Here is a 19,263-nt window from a genome sequence, read left to right as displayed (position 1 = left end):
CAGAGCGGTCTTCAGGCGATGTCCCCTAGCTTGTGGAGATCGTCACAAATGCAACAAAATCAATTACCCCAGAGACGTGTGCTTGACGGTGCAAGATACGCATTTCTAACTCTTTTATTTGTTTAACTAACGCTACTTTGCAAGCATCGGCGTTACAAGAATGACTTAGGATCGCAGAACGTTCTGAATCATTCTCCGTCCCTATCAATACTTTGACTTTTGTTTTTGAAACATGCGTTTCTCCAAACTTTGTCAAAGTGGGGGCTTTTGTAGACACCTAATTGTGTATCCCCAAAAACCGAACCCAATGATGAATACCTTTTGCGTCATTTGATTATCGAACGAAGTGAAAGTGTGAAAAGTCTTGTGATGCGGTTGTTTTAATAAAATATATTTCTTTTTATTTTCGAAAATGTACTTTATTTATGTAAAATGTCCAGTATAATTTAGTTTTATCCATGATAAGGGTCCAATAATTGTATAGTTGGATTGGGCTCGAAAAGAGCTTTCCAACGATATATTATAAGCCCAATTCGGATGAATAATGAGGAAGTTATGGCCAAAATACTAAATTGGGCCTGAAATAGTTTTATGGCCCAATGATCTAGTAGAGGGCCCATTAATTAATATTCCTAAAGTTATTAGGATTGATTTTAATCTTTATGATTAATCTAGAAGGTTATTTTGAGTTCTAAAAAGATTAGGAATAATAATTATATTTTTTATGAAAATAAAGAATTCTATTTGGATTAAAATAAGTGCTTTAAAGAGATTAAATCTGATTTTTAAAAATAAGTACGGACGTTGTTAATCGAATTTAATTAGATTGAGGATTCCGTACAGGTTTTTAGAAAACGCGTGAATCGGCGCGGAATGACAAAGTTGGCGCTGAACGACAAGCCTGTCGCACGGCGACAGGGCTGTCGCGTCGCGCTAGACCCTATCGTTCTGCGATAGGGGCAGTTTTACTCCTAAGAACGACAGGGGCAGTTTTATTCCTAATAGGATTTGGTCTTTTTCTGATCGTTTTCGGGTTATTTTCTTTATAAATAAGGTCATATTTCTCCGTTTTTAATCATCAACAATTCACAATCATCAACAACATTCTATTCTCTTCTCTCTCAAGCTAATAGCTTTTCTTTTCTCCCTCTTTCTAAGCCTTCCCTTTTACAAATAAAAATACAGCATTCACGAGTTCTAGACACACCTAGCCAAGTTCGAAGTTGCCTTCGCCCTAGACGTGAAAGGTTGATAATTTCTGAGGGTTTGGTCCCAAATCTTATTTCAATTCTTTGATTAGATTTATTATTTAATACTTTCCTTGAAGTTACTAACGTGTGTATTGTTTTGATGGAAAGAGATACGAGGCAACAAAGTAATTTGTTTTATTGTTATATCTTTAGAAAGCATGCTTAGATTTTGTTAATTCCTAGTGTCCTGTTAGGATGTTATTTATTGCTTTCTAGTATCATGTTTAGGTTGCTTCCTATTTTCTTCTATCATGTTAGTATCATGTTAGGAATAAAACTTTGATCTTTATTGTTTAGTGACATGCTAGGATTTGTTATTAATCTTGTTAGTATCATGCCTAGGATCTTGCTAATATTATTATTGCTTTGAGATTGAGATTATTATTATGATGATGATGATTGTCGTTATTATGTTGCTTGATTTATTATTATTGTTATTTCTTGATCACGCCATCTCTTGCAGGATTAAAGGGAATTTGTACTCGTAATCACGCTTAATAAGATAATTAATAATTTTATTTAAGCTAATATGATTATAATTCAAGTGATCGCCAATAACAGATTTGTTTGTGGATTAATATTCAAGCAACATAGGTTAAATAGGTTTAGGATTAATATATTGATTGTATGTTAGTAAGAAAGCGCACATGAATATGAGAAGAATAAAGTAGAGGCCTATTTTTAGGGCAGGTTCAATCTCTTTTAGGTTGGATTTGTACCTTCATCCCCGAATATCCAGTCATGGTTCCAGACCACTATGGAGTTAGCGATCTCATGGATCGTGAAGTGGTGTAACCTTCACCCTGTGAACAGTTTACAAGTTCCTACAGTAACGATAGTGCATAATTGAAAAGGAAAATTACATACCAAAAGAAAGTTGATTGGAAATAAAACAACACGACATAGGTGCTAGACCAACACTAACATACTAGTAACCAGCGTTGCAACTACTAGAAAGACTGGGAATTATCGTCAATCCAAGACAAAGTGTTTCTACTAAGGCAAACTCCTTCCGTAAAATGTTGATCAACTGCCATGGCCACGCTTTGCTCCTCGCATGGTGTAACAGTCGGATTACGAGACACCTGCAAACATCAAAAAATTAAAGAATGACTCTTACTTCTTATATACCGTATAATACATGTAGTACAGTCTTAAACACAGATCACTTACTGGAAGCTTTGAGACATCATCTGCGGAGGGACCAACAGTGTGTGTAGTTTGAGCCTTTGCTTTCTTCTTCTGTGGTTTTTTGTAGCCGCTTTCAAGCACTGATTTGTTTCTACTTCCCTTAGGGTGGCCATGGGGTCTCTTTGTTCTTGCTGGGTCAGAAGGAACAACAAACTCTTCATGACTGACACCCAAAGAAGGGTCTGCCGCAGCACCTGAAACATTTGATGTTCCCCCATCTTCTGGGTACGAAGCTGCTTGTGACTCTAGCTGCTTCTTACGTTTCTGCCCAATCACTTCTGCACGCATATGATTGATTTTCTCAACAAGGTAGTCGATGGTTTAATTGCTAACCATCACTGCCTCGTCTCACAAAGATTCAAAGGCATTCATGAGTCGGTTGTACCTTTTAACCACAACGGTCTCCGATGGATCGTGGTACTCAACCTTCGCACGGGTGTGTTTCCGTACGATGTCTTTATGCCACCGGTTGACAATGCACTTTTGTGGAATGTCGAAAACATGGTTTTGGTCGAGTATGCGTATCATGTGCTTGCACATAATACCATCAGTTTGAAACTTGCGGCAATCGCAAAGAACTTCCTTGGTTATAGTGTTGAATGTTGCGGTGTAGAACCTCCGACAATCTGTAAGCTTCTCCTCGCTTAGTCCTTTAGGAACAACCCATGCACGATCCTCTAGAATGTATAGCACAATAGTATCTTTAATAAATCTTTCGTCCACACAAACACAATACATCACTCGAGCACATTGAGTTTGAATTTCTTGGAATTTAGTGTCGGTGTACAGCTTCTGAAAGTGTTTCTCAATAGCGAAACCACTGACCAATCTCCTCAAATACTTAGAACAGTTAGCATCCCCATCAGACTCATCACGTGCCCGCTTTTCTAGTGCCTTAGAGTACTTTAAAGGGAATTTAAATAGCTTTGTTTTGCGACTCACAATGCCATCGAAAAAGCTATTAATGCTTTCTACACGTTGTGTAGTCTTCATTCCTGCCCAAAAAAAAATCTTTCATGAAAGCCGGAATCCACATGTGCCTTTCTTTGTACAAGTCACCCAACCAAACATTTTTTACAAGCTTGTACTCTTCAATAAAAGAGCACCATCGGTTCTCAAACTCTAAGATGGTAAAACTTTCATAAACAATTATCTTGAACACACTTTTAAACTCCTTGTACCTAACATATATCACAAAGCATTTCAGTGAATATCTTTAACACAACTTAAGACAAATAATTATTGTATCAGTAAATATCAAAATCGTATTAAAAACAACATCTAAAAACACAGCCACCACACTTACCCAACTTTTCAGGGATTTTCCTCATAATGTGCCAAATGCACCATCTATGTCGCATGTTGGGCATGACCTCCTCTAGCGGCTTTCGCATTGCGGCTGCTTGATCAATAAGTATGGCAACCGGTGCGCGATTATTCATTCAAGACAACCATTGATTAAAAATCCATTTGAACGTGTCACAATCTTCATGAGAAACCAATGCACTTCCCAATAACAACGACTGCTCGTGATGGTTAACACCAAAAGAATTCACAAAGGGGAGTTCATATTCATTTGTTAGGTACGTCGCATCAAAGCACACTACATCTCCGAACTCTTCATAAGCAACACGACTACGACCATCAACCCTAAAAACATCTTTCAACCTTCCTTCTGCGTCTACGCATTGAGCATGATAAAAATTATCGATTGTCGCCTGCATGTGTTGAAAATACGACATCGTAGCGGCACAATCACCACCTAACATCTTAAGACGCCTTGCTTTGTACACTTCATGCTGGAGGACTTTGACAGTAATGGCATGTTATCCAAACCATTACGTTCCATGGCCATGCAACCATGAATTTGTGACACAGGGACTCCCTCTTCACAGAAAGTCAACAGCTTCCTCCTTACATTAGAAGTAAAATGTTTCATCCGATACTCCTTCACAAGGTTCGACTGGCTGGGAAGAGGCGTATGGTTGGAATGATCCAAAATCACTTTCCTCACCACCCACTCCTTTTCACGGTTTATGCTCCCGTATAGCATTGCACCGCACTCACACTTCTTAGACTTCCTCTTCCTACGATTTAATTCATCTTCACACTCAACAACTCCTCCACTACCAGAGACACCCATCTCCTTTGCCCTTTTATGGATTCCCTAATAGCCATCATGTCCGGTCTCCCCCAACACTCAAACCTCCATGTTATTGCAGTCCGAAATCGTACATCCCCCTTCGAAAAAACACCTTGGACTCTATTAACACCGAACCCTTGTTGTTCCGCATAGTCCTTGTAATACTCTTCGAGATCCTCCCACTTCTTAAACACCATACCGACTTTTGGCTCCTCCACGACACTCCCAGCACTCACGTCATTACTTCCCACTACTGTCTCCAATGTCTCGATTGTTTGGATCGGGGTTCGATATTGTTCCCCTATGTCAGTTGGTCAGCATTAAACGGGTTGTCTTGCCCTTCAAGATTAAGGTCAACAGCACTATCTTCCCCACCGCCTTCATCAAACACAATGTCTTCCAAACCCTCTGTCTCTAGGGAGCTAGCCCCAACCAATAATCGGCTCCCCATGTCATGTACACTTGTTTCAAAACCCCTATTGCCAATAGGGGACTCCGTATCTGTATCCATTCGAATCGGGTCGATTGCAACAATTCACTCCTGTGAAATAACATGAAAAGATTACACGAATTTAGATTAACGATTGTTTGCAACTATACGTCCCCCAGTTGTCGAATCTAAGCACACACCCCACTATTTATTAATACCGTAAAAAACGATCAAACACCTCCAGTACATAATATCTAAAATTCCTCTATGCATGCACCTCTCTTAGATAAACATGGTAATTTCCATTTAATTCTTCCAATTACCATCTAATCGCTAACATGTTAAAAAATATCATCAACACAACATTTTAAACACAACGGTCATTAACTAACAATAACATAAATTAATCAAATATAAAACTAATTTTCCCTAACTACCGACCATAACACATACAATTTATAATTACTTAGTGTCACAATGATAAAGGTAAATTTAAAATATATAGTAAGGGGTCAAATATCAGATTTTCATGCCACTCCAACTCAATACTATACTCAAACCTATAGCACGAACAATATATCTCACCAATCTCACCAACAATAAACACCCATTCATTCCATTTCGTATAATGAAACAATACCAAATGAAATCTAAGTTGTTTGCGTACCTGAGCTGTAGACGGAATCGATATTGCTCCTTCAATTATTTTTTCAAAGTTCATCCTTCAATATATACACAATAATTCAACTGCAAACCGGCCTCTAAATAAATCCTCACCTCCCAACTGTAAAGTCTGTAACCCTTGTTAAAATTTCTGAAAACAGAGTCTTTAACGTTGACACGACGTTTGTGAACTTACGAAGGTGAGTCATCAAGTTTAAAAACACCTAGACTTACACATGTCTGCCATGTCATTGCCTATTGTTTAACATATTTACGATTAAGCCATTTGATAAACGTTTTACGTTTATCTAATTGATTAACCGGGATCGGCTCTTTTTTTTTTAATGTGAATTTGTTTAATTTATAGGGAAGAAGATGAAGCTGTGAGAGAGTTTAAGGAGGGTAATTGTCTTGTCTTCACAATTTTTCTCTCTTTGATCGTATATGTTTTTTTTTAATGTGATTTTTTTTAATTTACAAGGAAGAAGATGAAGCTGTGAGAGAGTTTAAGGAGAATCACAAAAATGATGATCCACCTTTTTAGCATCAATCCGTTTAATATCAGTTTATTAATAGTTTGCTTTGGGTTGCGAATCAGATCAAAAAATCGTGAAGACATGAGGAAGAAGAAAGGAAAGATTAAGAGAGATGGCAGAGAGTATATCTGCTTTTAATGCTCCAGTTTTTTAATTCTACAATACTTTTAATGTTTTGGATATTTTATACTCCCTTCTTCCCTTATTGATAGTCTCTTATGGGTAATTTTTCATGGAAATTAATAAACATAAATAAAAAGTAATAAATTACATTGGAAAAGTAAATTTACATTGGGTATGCAAAAAACTAGAGAGAGAAAGTAATAAAAGTAGAGGTGTAAATGAACATAGCCGATCAATAAACTACTCGTGTTCGGGCTCAATTGAAGCTCGTTCCTGTACGTTTATTTACTAAATGAGCCGAGCTTGAACAAATTATAAAGGTTTAATAAATAATCTTGAACACGAACATAGATATACTCGTTCAGATAAGTTCATGAACAACTCGTTCATTTATGTCCATGAACTATTCGTTTATTTATGTTCATGAATTATTGATTTATTCACAATTGTTAATTTAATTATTAAGTTTATAATTAAGATTCAATTATTATGCTAATTTTGAGATTTTCAAATGTCAAAAATACAAAGCTCATTTATTGGAGAAGCTTGTTTATTATTAAGCTCGTTCATGAAAGGCTCGTTAAATAAACGAGTCGTTCACGAACCGTTCGTGAAAATACTGTGTACTAAATGAGCCGAGTTTGAACAGAAATTTGAGCTCGCTTGAAAGGTCAGGATCGTGTTCGAACTTGGCTAAGTTAAATGAACTTGAACATGAACAAGGTAATACTCGACTCGGCTCGGCTCATTTACACCCCTAAATAAAAGTATATGGAAAAGCAAATTGTACATGGAAAAGTTAAATTTGCACAAATATTGTTGCAAATTGAAGAGAATATTGGTAAAAAAAAATTAATATTACTGATATTGATACTTGAAAAAAGCAAATAGAACTATTATTTTGGGACTTAAAATTGGCCATAAGAGACTACCAATAAGGGACAAAGGGAGTATTTAAGTGTAAAAAAAAAAAAAAAAATTTAATTGTGTATCGGATCATTTGAGGTACCTGTTCTTCTAAAATGTTACTGTACTAGTTATCATATCAATAGTAAATTGTCAGATCGATTTGCTTACTGTTGTTTGGATTAGATACCGGATCGAGTTTACAATTTTTGGAAATAATGGTGCTCTACGGCTCTACCATTCTACCATAATCACTCTCATCTAGATATGTGACAATGCTTTGCTCACGAACGAAGTCTCTCACACTCACTACGTGTATTGTGTATATACTCTCTCCGTGTTTAAATAAACGAAATATTTTGACTTTCACAAAGTTTAAAATAGTCGTTTGAATTTATTAAAATAATAGGTAATGGAGTATAAGTTTGAGGAGGGAGAAGAAAGTAAGAGATTTTATAGGAACCATTAATTAATAGAATGTTATTAAAAGTAGAGAAAATGTTATTAAGAAAATAGAGAGAAGTTATCAAAAATAGAAATGTTTCATTTATTTAAACACGTCTATAAAGGGATTATTTTCTATTCTCGATCCAAAGCTAGGTTATCTTTTTATTTTTTGTATTAATATTTCTATATTCCTCATTGTTATACTTCCTCCATTTCTTTATAGTTATAACAATTTGGCTTTTACACTATTCATGTGGTTTATTTTGACTAGCTTTGATGATTTATACATAAGCAAAAATATAATCAAGTGAAATCTTATTGGATTCGTCTCGATATATACTATTTTAATATCAATTGTTTATAATTTTTACACATTGGTAATTAAAGATATTAATGAATGAAAACAGGTATTGACAAACATGAAAAGAAAATTGTTGCAACTAAAAAAAAAAAAAGTATTTACACATGATTGATTAGAGCCTTGAAACCTTAATATTATTACAAGTAATATTTATCAAGTGGACAAAATGTCCAAATCACCCCCCCAATGACGCATCAGATTCTGCATAACAATTATGCCTTTGGAATACATCATCATAACAGTACTGCTCAAGATTTTCGCTCAATTAGCAAATTAAGTGTTGACGAACTCAATAGTGGTAATGTACCTTGCGCTATAATAACACAGGTTGAGTTGAAGTTGAAGATAACAAAGTTGACATCAATTACTGATTTAAAACACATAAACAAGAAATTAATGCAAAAATATTACTGTTATAAGCATTTGCATCTTTCTGATGTAAGATACAATATGTTCTGACTTCTACAATTAGATCCAGGCATTATCACAGCTATATTCTGCCAAATCATGAACTAACTTTTCATAGAGCCAACAAAGCAACACAAATACAAGATCAACTTTCTATCTCAACACGCACAAAATTCGAGGCAGGTAAACGTAAACCCGCCTGCCAACCATCATTATCACAGTCAATGATGCCAAATCTAGATATTCAATACAAGCAACGCCCAAAAACTGTAGTCGCCCACAGTCTTGATTCTACTCTTCCCACCTAACATTTCCTACTTATTCATCGTTCTGGTTCTCGTCCTTGGCAAGCCTGATCATGTCATCTATTCTAAGAATAGTAATAGCTGCCTCCGTTGCAAACTAGAAAACAAAACATATTAATCGAATTCAATGTGCCATCAGACAGTGACTCGCAAACACACAAATAACATGGACCTTAAATATATAAATAAATAAAATTAATTATAATAGCTGGATATTGATATGAAGTATTAATTCAATTTTGTAGTTTTAACTACTCCCTTTATACATGTTCCATATTATCCTTCCCTTGTACTAATATCAATGCATATTAATAACAATAATTTGGTACTTTAAACTATAGTATAACATAACAGATCGGTGTGAAACTGTAAATTGTTAATACCCTTACGGCCACATAAAAAGCTTGTACTTACTTTTTGATTGGTGCTTTTAAACATGTCCGTAACTTATTTCTCTCCCATTATCACACCAAAAATGTCCATAGTTTTTTTTTTTTTTTGGAAGTTATCTCAGAAGAGAAACAGGGTATTTGATATTTAGCACACATCCTAAGATCATGTGCAAATGCTGGAAATGACAGATATTGAGAAACAGAGGGAGTACGATTTTACAATAATCCTAAACAATTACATTTAATAAGATTAGGATACACAAATAAATGTTGGGTTATAATTCTTACCTGGATAATCTTGACTTTGCTCATTGCTGGCTCAATGACTCCAGCTTCAAGGTTGTTACGTACGGTGCCCTGGTATAGGTCCAATCCCATGCTGCAAACAACAGATTAAGTGGAGTGAGACAACAGAATTAAGGACAGTAAATTAGAATTTATTAGTCAACATATTGCAATACCGTATTGTAAAATATAGTTTAAATACAACAGGCATCAATCCTAAAGCAACACCACCAAATACACCAATGAACAAACCCATGGATGATTAAAATAATAAATAAAGTTTTTTTTTTTTAAAAAAAAAAAAAAAAAAAAAAAAAAAGCTCAGCATCATCTAAAGTCATAAATGAAAACTGAAGAAATTTCATCATACTACTGACTTCTGATTCATAGTTATGATATCTTCATAAAAAATTACAGCCAAATAATCATATGTTAGCTTTCACTAAAATATTGGCCAACTTTGACCATCAGAGACTGACAAACCACATTGCTAAGATTCTAGTTAGGTAATAAACGAAATGCGACTAGAATGCACCGCCTTTAGCCATCATTTCAAATGGTCAAACTAAGGATTGCAACTTTCTAAACCAAGACCCACACAACAAACCTACAGGAATATTTATTAAAAAAAATTTTAAAAAATAATAAATAAAAATAAAGGATGCAGTTGATGCCCCTACGGCCCTACTAAAAGGAAACTGAATTGATTTACAGTAAAGTGCATAGATAAGCAGGTCAACATAAAAGTTATGAGCACCACAGAATCTAAGCCAAAATAGTGAAAATGCTCAACTACCTTTGGTTAAAAAACGGAGAAATACAAAAGTAAAGAAACACCAGCAGCGACAAGTAATCATTACCTGGACAAATGTTGTTTGTCAGCTTTGGTCTGTGCAGCATGATGGTAAGCCCGCAGCTTAGCAACCAGCTCAGTTGAATCCTTAGCAGCGTTCACAGCAAGAACCTGCCAAGATCAAACCATGCAATTGAAGCTTACAGATCATAAAATGCTTAAGGTTTTCAAAATTAAAGAAAATAATACAACACCTTAGGAATAATTAGCAAGGCTTCAGCAAATTCAGCAATTGCCAACTGCTCCCTTGATCCTAATGTGGTAGCTAGGTACTCCAAGTACACAGATAACGCAGCCTCAACTGCCCCTCCACCAGCTACTACCTGAATCATAGAATAAGAAAGGAGTATCAATATTTGGTCTTTTCCCTTGGGGAAGAGAAATGGGATATTTAATGTACAGTTTTTCTACATTCAACACTTGAGCAAAATTCCATCTAAAACCCACAACTCGTTGACAATAAAATAAACATATGGTAAATTATGTTTAAAAACGACCATGCCTCAATAACTACTAACTCAAAAAAATAGGATACAACTAACCTGCTAACAAATATTTTGAAGTAATTACTTCAACTGCAGCAGCGTGAAAACATTGAACTTTCTCACAGAAAACATAGCAATTTTGTGAAACTTCCATAAAGGTAAATGTAGTAGCTGTAGCCTCCAAATCAGAGGACTTTGTGAGAAAATAATAAATCTACATACGAACTTCTGTAGAAATCCGAGCCTCAAGGTCAGCTACGATCTTCGTGAAGAGTTCCCCCCCCCCCCCCCCCCCCCCTCTTTCTTTTTTTATGTTGAGGCAATTTTTACTAAATTAATCTAGCTCCTGAAAAATATGACATTCTTGATCCTTCCCTTAACTAGTCTTCTAGGCTGGAATCATAAATGGGTTGTCCCCTCTAGTCTTCTTTTATCTGTTTTAATGGAACTGAGTATTCAAAATTAGGATGATAGTGAGTCCAGAAAACAACAGCTACCTGCCAATGATACTATTCTAGATATCAGCAGAGAGGCAGGTCACTAATGACTCATATGGAAGAATATCCCGATCCAAGAGGCTAATATTCATCTGCTATACTTACAGTAATACACATTTGACGCATAGGCTGAAATAAATATCAAAGATGACATGAATTCTTCCGACAACGAAAAAAAAAACATTAGAATAACAAGATGCAGCAGGCAAAGAGCAGGTCCAAAATAATGAATTATTTGTGTTCTAAGTGAAGTCATATATGTTCCATCCTTAACCAAATAATTTTATGCTAGAATTGCAAGAACTCCATATTACAAAGCAGACAGCATACTAAGAGACAAAACCCGTAAAGATCAAATCTACTCCAGAGATATGGTCACCAAAAAAGTTCATTAAACTATGGACTCTTATAGCCAATAAATCTGGGTTCTGAAGTGGCAGATCTCTACTGAAGACTTACCGCATTTGACTCAAGGGTCCTCTTAACAATGCATAAAGCGTCATGCAAGGCTCTTTCCATCTCATCAAGCATATAATCATTTGCACCCCTGAGAACCAAAGAAACCTGATACAGAAAAGGAATAAACTTATCTTAAATGACAGGTATCATATGCTGCAATTTCTCATAATTAGAAGTCAAATTATAAGAACACATAAAAATAAATGTAATTCAGTTTACTCACCGCACTGGTTGTTTTGGGTCCCTTAATCATGATGACATCATCATCTGCAACACGTTCCTCCACTACTTCTTCTGCTTGTCCAAGAAATGATGGTTCAAAAGTTTCCTCACCTTCCATATCAGCAAAAGTGGAAACCTGAAGCCATAGGCAGAAAATTGATAAGATGAATATTCCTAATGACAAACAAAAACCCAAAATTTCAAGATTATAGTGCATAAGTGCATCATACGGACACAAGAATACAGCAAACCCCAAAAGAGAAGCAATCCCAAGGTCATGGAACCCATTTCGCTTATAATGCATGTTTTATGCCACATTCAATATCAGCTGACAACTAAGCATACTTCATTCATTTAATAAACCAGAAGTCCCTAAATAAATTTATTTAATCAATACCTTTTACAAACAGAATGACGATATTATAGAAGCAAAATGGGAACAAAGAGAAAGAGTAAGAAAAAGCCTCAAAATATAACAAGGAAAGTTATGTGAACCTAGATAGCTTGCCTTGTAACAGAAACCAATGAAGAGAGCTAAGAGTATGGTCATTCTATACAGTGACGTACCAGTGTTGCACCGGTGGCCTTGGCTACATGGCGCATATCATCCTTCCGTACACGTCTAACAGCAATTGCACCAGCCTCTACAAAATACTGGGAAAAAAAAAGATAAAAAAATCAATAACTGACAGCCATTTCAATAAGCATATGGTTATAATAATAGTTTAACTTCACAGATTACATTAAAAAAATATGGCTTAAAGTATCAGGAGTTGCAAAACAATCCCATACTAACAACCCACCCATTCAAGATATCAACACACATTTATCAATGCAGGACAAGTAGAGTACAAACCAGTGACAATGATAGTCAGGGTAGAGAAGCGACAACAGAACTTCGGTAATTGAGGAAAATAATAATACCTTAAGTGCCATATCATCAATTCCTTTGGTGGTTAGAATAACATTAGCACCAGCTTTTAATAGTTTTTCAATTCGCTCTTTGGTCACATCTGCTTCCCTGTAGAGAAAAAAAGGGTCATACCACAATCAAGCTAGAAGACCATCATTAATCACATCATGTAACAATCAACTGTGTAATGACGAAAAAAAAAATATAGAGAGTAGAATATTCAACAAACAACAAAAATGAAGTCAATTTCAGAATTGTTAATGATGTCAGTATAAATGTCTTCAATGCTTTGTCTCCACAAAAGGCTAACCTTTTTCAAGAAGCATACTTAGATCATGCAAATTTTTGGATAATAGCACAGTAGCAATATCTAACATTGACATTCCTAAAGTCCAGGTAGCAAAGGATGTAGTTGATGACACTAAATAGCTACATGAGGCCATTGGTTTGGTTCTTCCATAGAAAATTGCTGCATTACTGGATTGTGGAACAAAGTATGTATATGTGTAGGAAGGTGACAAGCATAAAGAATTCACTTAAAAAAAATAAAATAAAAAGCTTTTTTTTTGTGCAAGAGTATTAAGGAGCTTCAGAATGGTAAAATTTGCTGGGTCATCATTATAGTTTGGAAAAAATACATTGGCAATTTTTCCAAGTGAACTGAAAAGGTTTGTCAATTCTAAATTTATTTTTTTCTCGGTGACAAATTTAAACAAGTCTGTTAAGACAAGCCTAAATAAGTGCTCTACTCAATTTATTCCGTGGTTTTCTACAAGTATAGCTAAAAATCCTCAAGAATTTATGTATTTTAGCTTAAACATTCAGTTCTTATTCCTTATACTTATTAATACAAATAAAGTTTGCAATAAAAGCATTCCTAGAAAAAATAATTAGATATGTTGATTTCAGATTCAATTTAAAAAAATGTGTTTGTTAAATTCTATTGCTAAGTACTTTAGGCAATAACAAGAAAGACCTATGCTTTAACTTGGTTGCTCCGTTGATTTTCCTATATAGCAAACAAATGGTGATGTTCACAAAGGCCTTTTTTAGTTCATAACTTTTGAAACTTCATAACACTTGATCAAAAGAAAACTGATGACTAAAATATCCAATAATGCAAGTATTATACAGATTAATTGAATATACACTGTTTTGGCAGCTAAAGTATGTCAAGCACCTATATTAACAAAATACCTTTGTCGGATTTTCTCAAGTTCTCTTGGATCATTGACTAAAACCTGAACACCTAATTGCATTTTTGTTTTCTGGAGATTAAAATCAAGACAGGCAATTTTTGCTGGAGAGACACGGGTGGGCATTCCTTGAGCAGCACGACCTGTGTTAAGAGCATATCCTCTCAACAAATAACTTTCCTTTGCACTTTTTCCATGAGCTTTCAAAAGGTTGATGCTCTAGAACATGAGAAGCAAGTAGCATATCAGAACTGCAGAATATTGACACAGCTATACGCAGTAGAAAAAAAAAAAAAGGCTTTTAGAACGAGAAAGACGTGTTAGCAAAAGATAAAACAAACCTTGATAGGATACTTTACTTCACCACGTGCATTCGTCATTTTAACTGACTGTACTGCATCCACTACCTACTCCATGCATTATAAAAAATCAATATATACATCATGCTAGAGACTTCAATAAACAATACACCTGCAACTAAATTACTTATATAAAGAAATCAATCATTGCTAGTGAAAAGCTGTCAACCATTAAGGAAAAACATATAGCGACTCATCAGGTGACATTTCATCCTCTCCTCTCCCTCTCAAGATAATTAAACCATTTATACTAGGAAGGGGACAAACAGCCTCCCATAAAATAATTAATACTAATACTGTATTGTTTTTTCTTAATGTTGTTTAATTTCAAAAATTGTGCCATATTGTCTCACCGACTAGGCGACTATGAGGGAGTTTTTTTTTCATTGCAGATTTGAAAATCTATACTGGTTGATAATATCTGCAGGAAAAGATACTTTGCCATTAAATACAAAGCATGGCATAGAAGTAGAAAAAAAGCAGAACTAGTAGCAGTAGTTAATTTGACGTTAAAATCTGTATTGATATTATATTTTGGGTGCTGTTTTGGTATTTAGTTGATGACAAATTGATAACCTTTTTTTCCCAATCAAAAGATAAAGAGTAAATTGGTTTTCAAGCTAAATGCATGCAGATGGCCATGAGCTTAGCCAAGAAACTGTCTAAAGAGTAGATATGCCTACGGTAAATCTATACATAGCCATCAGCAAAGCTGAGGTCATAGAATGAAAGATCCAGGGTTATGATCATAGAAACTGAAGATGTAAAACTCACACAAAGATGGGGAATAAAGATGGACAAGCACCCAAAGCATTTTACATTTTAGAGCTATTATCAAGATCATTTTACATTTTAGAGCTATTATCAAGATCAAAATATCGTCAAATGCAGTTGAAACATCAAGGTACTTCAAAATTTCCATAGCCTAACAGATCATTCATCCAAAATATAACTTCATCTTATAATATAATGACTGCGTAAGATGACATAAACAAGACGAGCAGACAGCACATCTGAAAAGCTCATATCAAACTTCTTATTAGACAAATGGCTAGGTCAAGTTCGAGGGTCTGACTGTTTGAGTCCAACAACATCAAGGACATGTAAGTTTGGCATGTTAACTCTTTATAAATATAAAACCAATCCCATGACGGATCAATAATCCATAGAAATAACAGGTAGCATACCAGGCCAGCAAAGAAGTCACTATCTGCTGCTATTAGCTTTGATGACATGCTTGTCTTTGCACAATTTACCAGTGAATCTTTGCCGAGCTTTTCAACCTTCATAAAAGATAAATTAAATTAGAATAATCATGAGCAATATTAAACAAGTAGTAACAGGATCCACACATCACAACAATTGCACTGAGGCAAGGTTTAAAGATGTTCAATTTTACTAAACCACACCCTAAATGTACACACAACTAACCATCTAGTTTTAACAATACAAAAATGAGTTATTAAAGAGAAAGAGAGCTGGAGACCTCCAAAAACAAAGAAATTTAAAAAAGGTGATTTCAATCTCGAAATGGCATTGTAAGAAAGCTACATCATCTTAAATTTAGAGAACTAATAGAATATGTAAACATCTTAAAATTTTCAGGTCCTCTGGTCACCACAGAAAAAAAATTACAATAAATAGACCACGGTTAGTGATCAATAATGACTTGCACTTTCACCAAAATACTGATCATTCAAATTTACTGCAGAAGAAGATGGAATTCTGGCCAGATATAAAGAATAAATGAAAAAGACAATTTATTGCAAGGCATGTACAATTCATATCAGCTGAATAGTTATCAGGAGGCAAATACCTTCACTGCAAGTTTCTCATCAACATATTTGCATGCTTCCCTCATTGCAAGCTGAGAAAGAATGAGACAATAAGGGAGACATTAAAAATCCGTACTTTACAGATAGAGCATTTATGACCAGAAAAATTGCAATCTGAACATCAAACAACAGGAGATTGATAAGATACTGACCCTAAATCCACTTATTATAGATGTTGGATGAATCTTATTCCTCACCAAATCATTCGCCCTCTGCAGTAATAAACAAGCATATAAAACTCGACGAATCTTTCATCATGGAAAAATCAAGAGTGTATCACACTTATATATACAAAAATAAAAAATTAAAAAAAAAATATTGAAGTTAGGCATTGCAATCGATAGTATAAAAGCAGTTACTAGCTCCAACTCACCTTAAGCAACTCTGCAGCGAAAATAACCACGGAAGTTGTTCCATCTCCAACTTCTTTGTCTTGGAGTTCAGCTAACTCCACAAGTACCTGGAAGCAAATGGAGAAAACTATGACTAATATTCTAATAATAAAGGAAAAAAAAAAAAAAACTATAGAATTAAGAGCTTTCATGAACCTTAGCAGCAGCATGCTCAACTTCCAACATGTTGAGGATGGTAGCACCATCATTTGTGATTGTAACATCTCCAATATCATCAACCAACATCTACATTAAGATTAGTAACATTAGAGATCCAGTGATTTCTGGAATATTAAAGCTTACTTGGGGGAAACAGCAATTATGAAAGGAAAGATACTTGTCGGATGTAAAGCAATCATCTTTTTAAAGGTTAAAGTATATCCACTAAAATTTTAATGTTTACAGGTACATTGCTTTCATCCTTCTGGCTACAATATAAAAATCACTGCAAGTCAACAAAGTTAAATGTTGCATACTTTTAGTATCTACAGCTTTTAAAGGGATGGTGCTAACACTATAAGGCGCCATAGTCTGCCTATTTACCACAATGCAAAAACAGCTAGCATTATCTTTCTTCTTTCCTTAAACTGCCATCAAAAGCACTACTTTCCTTAAACACACGTCAAAAATAAGTGCAAACAACGAACTGTATTAATGCCACATTGATCAATGTTTTATCTTGCTACTCACCGTATTTGTTCATTTACTTCACTTTTCTGTTTTACTTCATCCCTAAACATACAACCCTACCTCAAAAATTTTCCATTCATTTCATCTCACAATCACCCATGTCATTAGAGCTTCAATTGATACAAACCACGCCTTCTGCTCATTATACAAATCTTCCTAATACAATCCATTTATACAACCTAAACCTAAACCTAAAACAATTTCCAACACTACCCAATAAGGTAAACACAACACATAAGTAGCAGAAAAAACAAAACGAAGATTGAATCACATACTAAGAAAATAACAAAAACCTGAACATTTGAGCAAAATACAACACAAATTTAAATCAGGTTACAAAACCTAAATCTAAAAATGAAGTAAAACCCTTAAATCAAAGTAAAATTTAAAAGGAACACACTTAAATTAAGCCCTAAAAAAGAGAAATAGGCGCAAAAAGATCAAACCTTGTCGAGACCAACAGGGCCAAGTGAGGATTTAACGATATTGGCGATTGCTTGACATGCAACCACTGTACACCATAAAAACACAACACACAAACAAGAGAAATACCCAGAATCAGAAACTGAAAGAAATGCAAAGAATTAGGGCAAAAAACAGTAAAAATGAGAATTAAACCATTTTGAGTGCGAACATCTTGGCCAGATTGGCGGTCACCCAATATATCAGGGGCCGGCATTGTTGATGATTGGGATTACGAGAAAAGTGTAGGATTGAAATGGGGTTTTTCAGGAAGAACGCTAAGATCAGTAGTTGAGAGTGATGAACAGAGGTTTGCCGCAAAGAGAGGAGAGAGGAGAGAGGGAGAGAGGGAAGAACTGCGGCTACTCTGCTTATTTTGGTTGGGTTAGATTTTGAAAAAAGAGATCTCTTCGTCGAGAATGTTCAAGCAAAAGCCCAATAAAAAATAAGGGTTATGTCGCAATAACTCACTAATTCAAGCTTTGGGGTAATTTTTTTTTTTTTTTTTAAAAGCTAGTTTAATTGGTAATTGGTTGACTTTTTGTTTTCCCTTTCCTTGACCCTTTGGACGTTGTTTTCTCCCCTAAAATCTCTAACCTTCGTTAAATTCATCCTCCCAACCATTTATATTACCATCACCTTGAATGCTCATCACTTTCTTACTCTCCTCCCCTATGTAAATTCACTTTCTCTGTTTAACTTTCCTTATCTCTCATCTCATAAAAGGAAATAGCGTGTATGAGAAGATTGATTCAGAAAAGGAAAGTGCCAAACAGTTAAAGCAAGCAATTTGATGGTCCATTGCAAACCAAAATTTGACCAAGAATCACAAACCCTAATCCATATGATAAATGCTTAATGATGAAGTAATTTTGACTTTTTTTGAGGTAACTATGCTAGTTGTTCGTCGTAATTGGGTAATTGACCATTGAATTTCGTGTTTTTTAAGTGATGATTTCTTTGAGATATTGATGGATATTTTGTGTGGTGTGTGTATTTCGCAATTTTGTTTGAATAACTGCTATGAATTTGTGGAATTGATGGATGTGTTGTGGTAACCGCGTACTTATGTTGTTGTGTGTTGGTTGTTGTTTGTGTGTTTTTAATGCAGTATTTGTGATGGGTGATGATGAAGGTACCTTGAAGTACTAGTATGGGGGAGTTTTTAGGAAATGGAGGATTAATATATATATATATATATATATATATATATATATATATATATATATATATATATATATATATATGGGGGAAAAGGCAAGACTTCTAGCATAGACCCTAATAAGTTGTGTTGGTGGTGGTTGGACGACTTTGCTTAAAATATGTGGGGTATGCATTAAGCATAAGGTATTTATTACATAGTTCTAGGTTGTACCATGTCAAATGACTTGAGAATGGAGTACACTAATGCTGAGGCTTTGGAATTGGGTAAGTTAGCTAGAAATTACAGATGCATTAAA

General features: G+C 34.9%; 2 protein-coding genes across 2 annotated transcripts; both read right to left on the bottom strand.

The window, feature by feature from the left end:
- Positions 1–2,789: 2,789 nt before the first annotated feature.
- On the bottom strand, positions 2,790–4,183 carry LOC145565217 (protein FAR1-RELATED SEQUENCE 6-like). The gene is made up of 3 exons (XM_081625289.1): positions 3,918–4,183; positions 3,501–3,622; positions 2,790–3,436 (listed from the first exon to the last, which is right to left on the bottom strand). Exons 1-3 carry the CDS (start codon positions 4,181–4,183, stop codon positions 2,790–2,792), a joined length of 1,035 nt encoding a protein of 344 aa, XP_081481415.1.
- A 4,235-nt stretch (positions 4,184–8,418) lies between these two features.
- Positions 8,419–18,200, bottom strand: LOC145562447 (T-complex protein 1 subunit alpha-like). Its single transcript, XM_081622732.1, has 17 exons — positions 17,960–18,200; positions 17,788–17,852; positions 16,808–16,897; positions 16,633–16,719; positions 16,412–16,471; positions 16,241–16,291; positions 15,612–15,707; positions 14,407–14,472; positions 14,067–14,284; positions 12,881–12,977; positions 12,524–12,610; positions 11,958–12,092; positions 11,735–11,839; positions 10,488–10,616; positions 10,301–10,404; positions 9,444–9,534; positions 8,419–8,860 (listed from the first exon to the last, which is right to left on the bottom strand). Exons 1-17 carry the CDS (start codon positions 18,018–18,020, stop codon positions 8,777–8,779), a joined length of 1,626 nt encoding a protein of 541 aa, XP_081478858.1. The 5' UTR covers positions 18,021–18,200; the 3' UTR covers positions 8,419–8,776.
- Positions 18,201–19,263: the final 1,063 nt, after the last annotated feature.

This window comes from Chenopodium album, chromosome 10 (assembly GCF_948465745.1).
Source record: "Chenopodium album chromosome 10, dcCheAlbu1.1, whole genome shotgun sequence".
NCBI lineage: Eukaryota > Viridiplantae > Streptophyta > Magnoliopsida > Caryophyllales > Amaranthaceae > Chenopodium > Chenopodium album.
The sequence above is the reverse complement of the archived record's forward strand: the minus strand, read 5'-3'. Positions and strand labels throughout refer to the sequence as shown.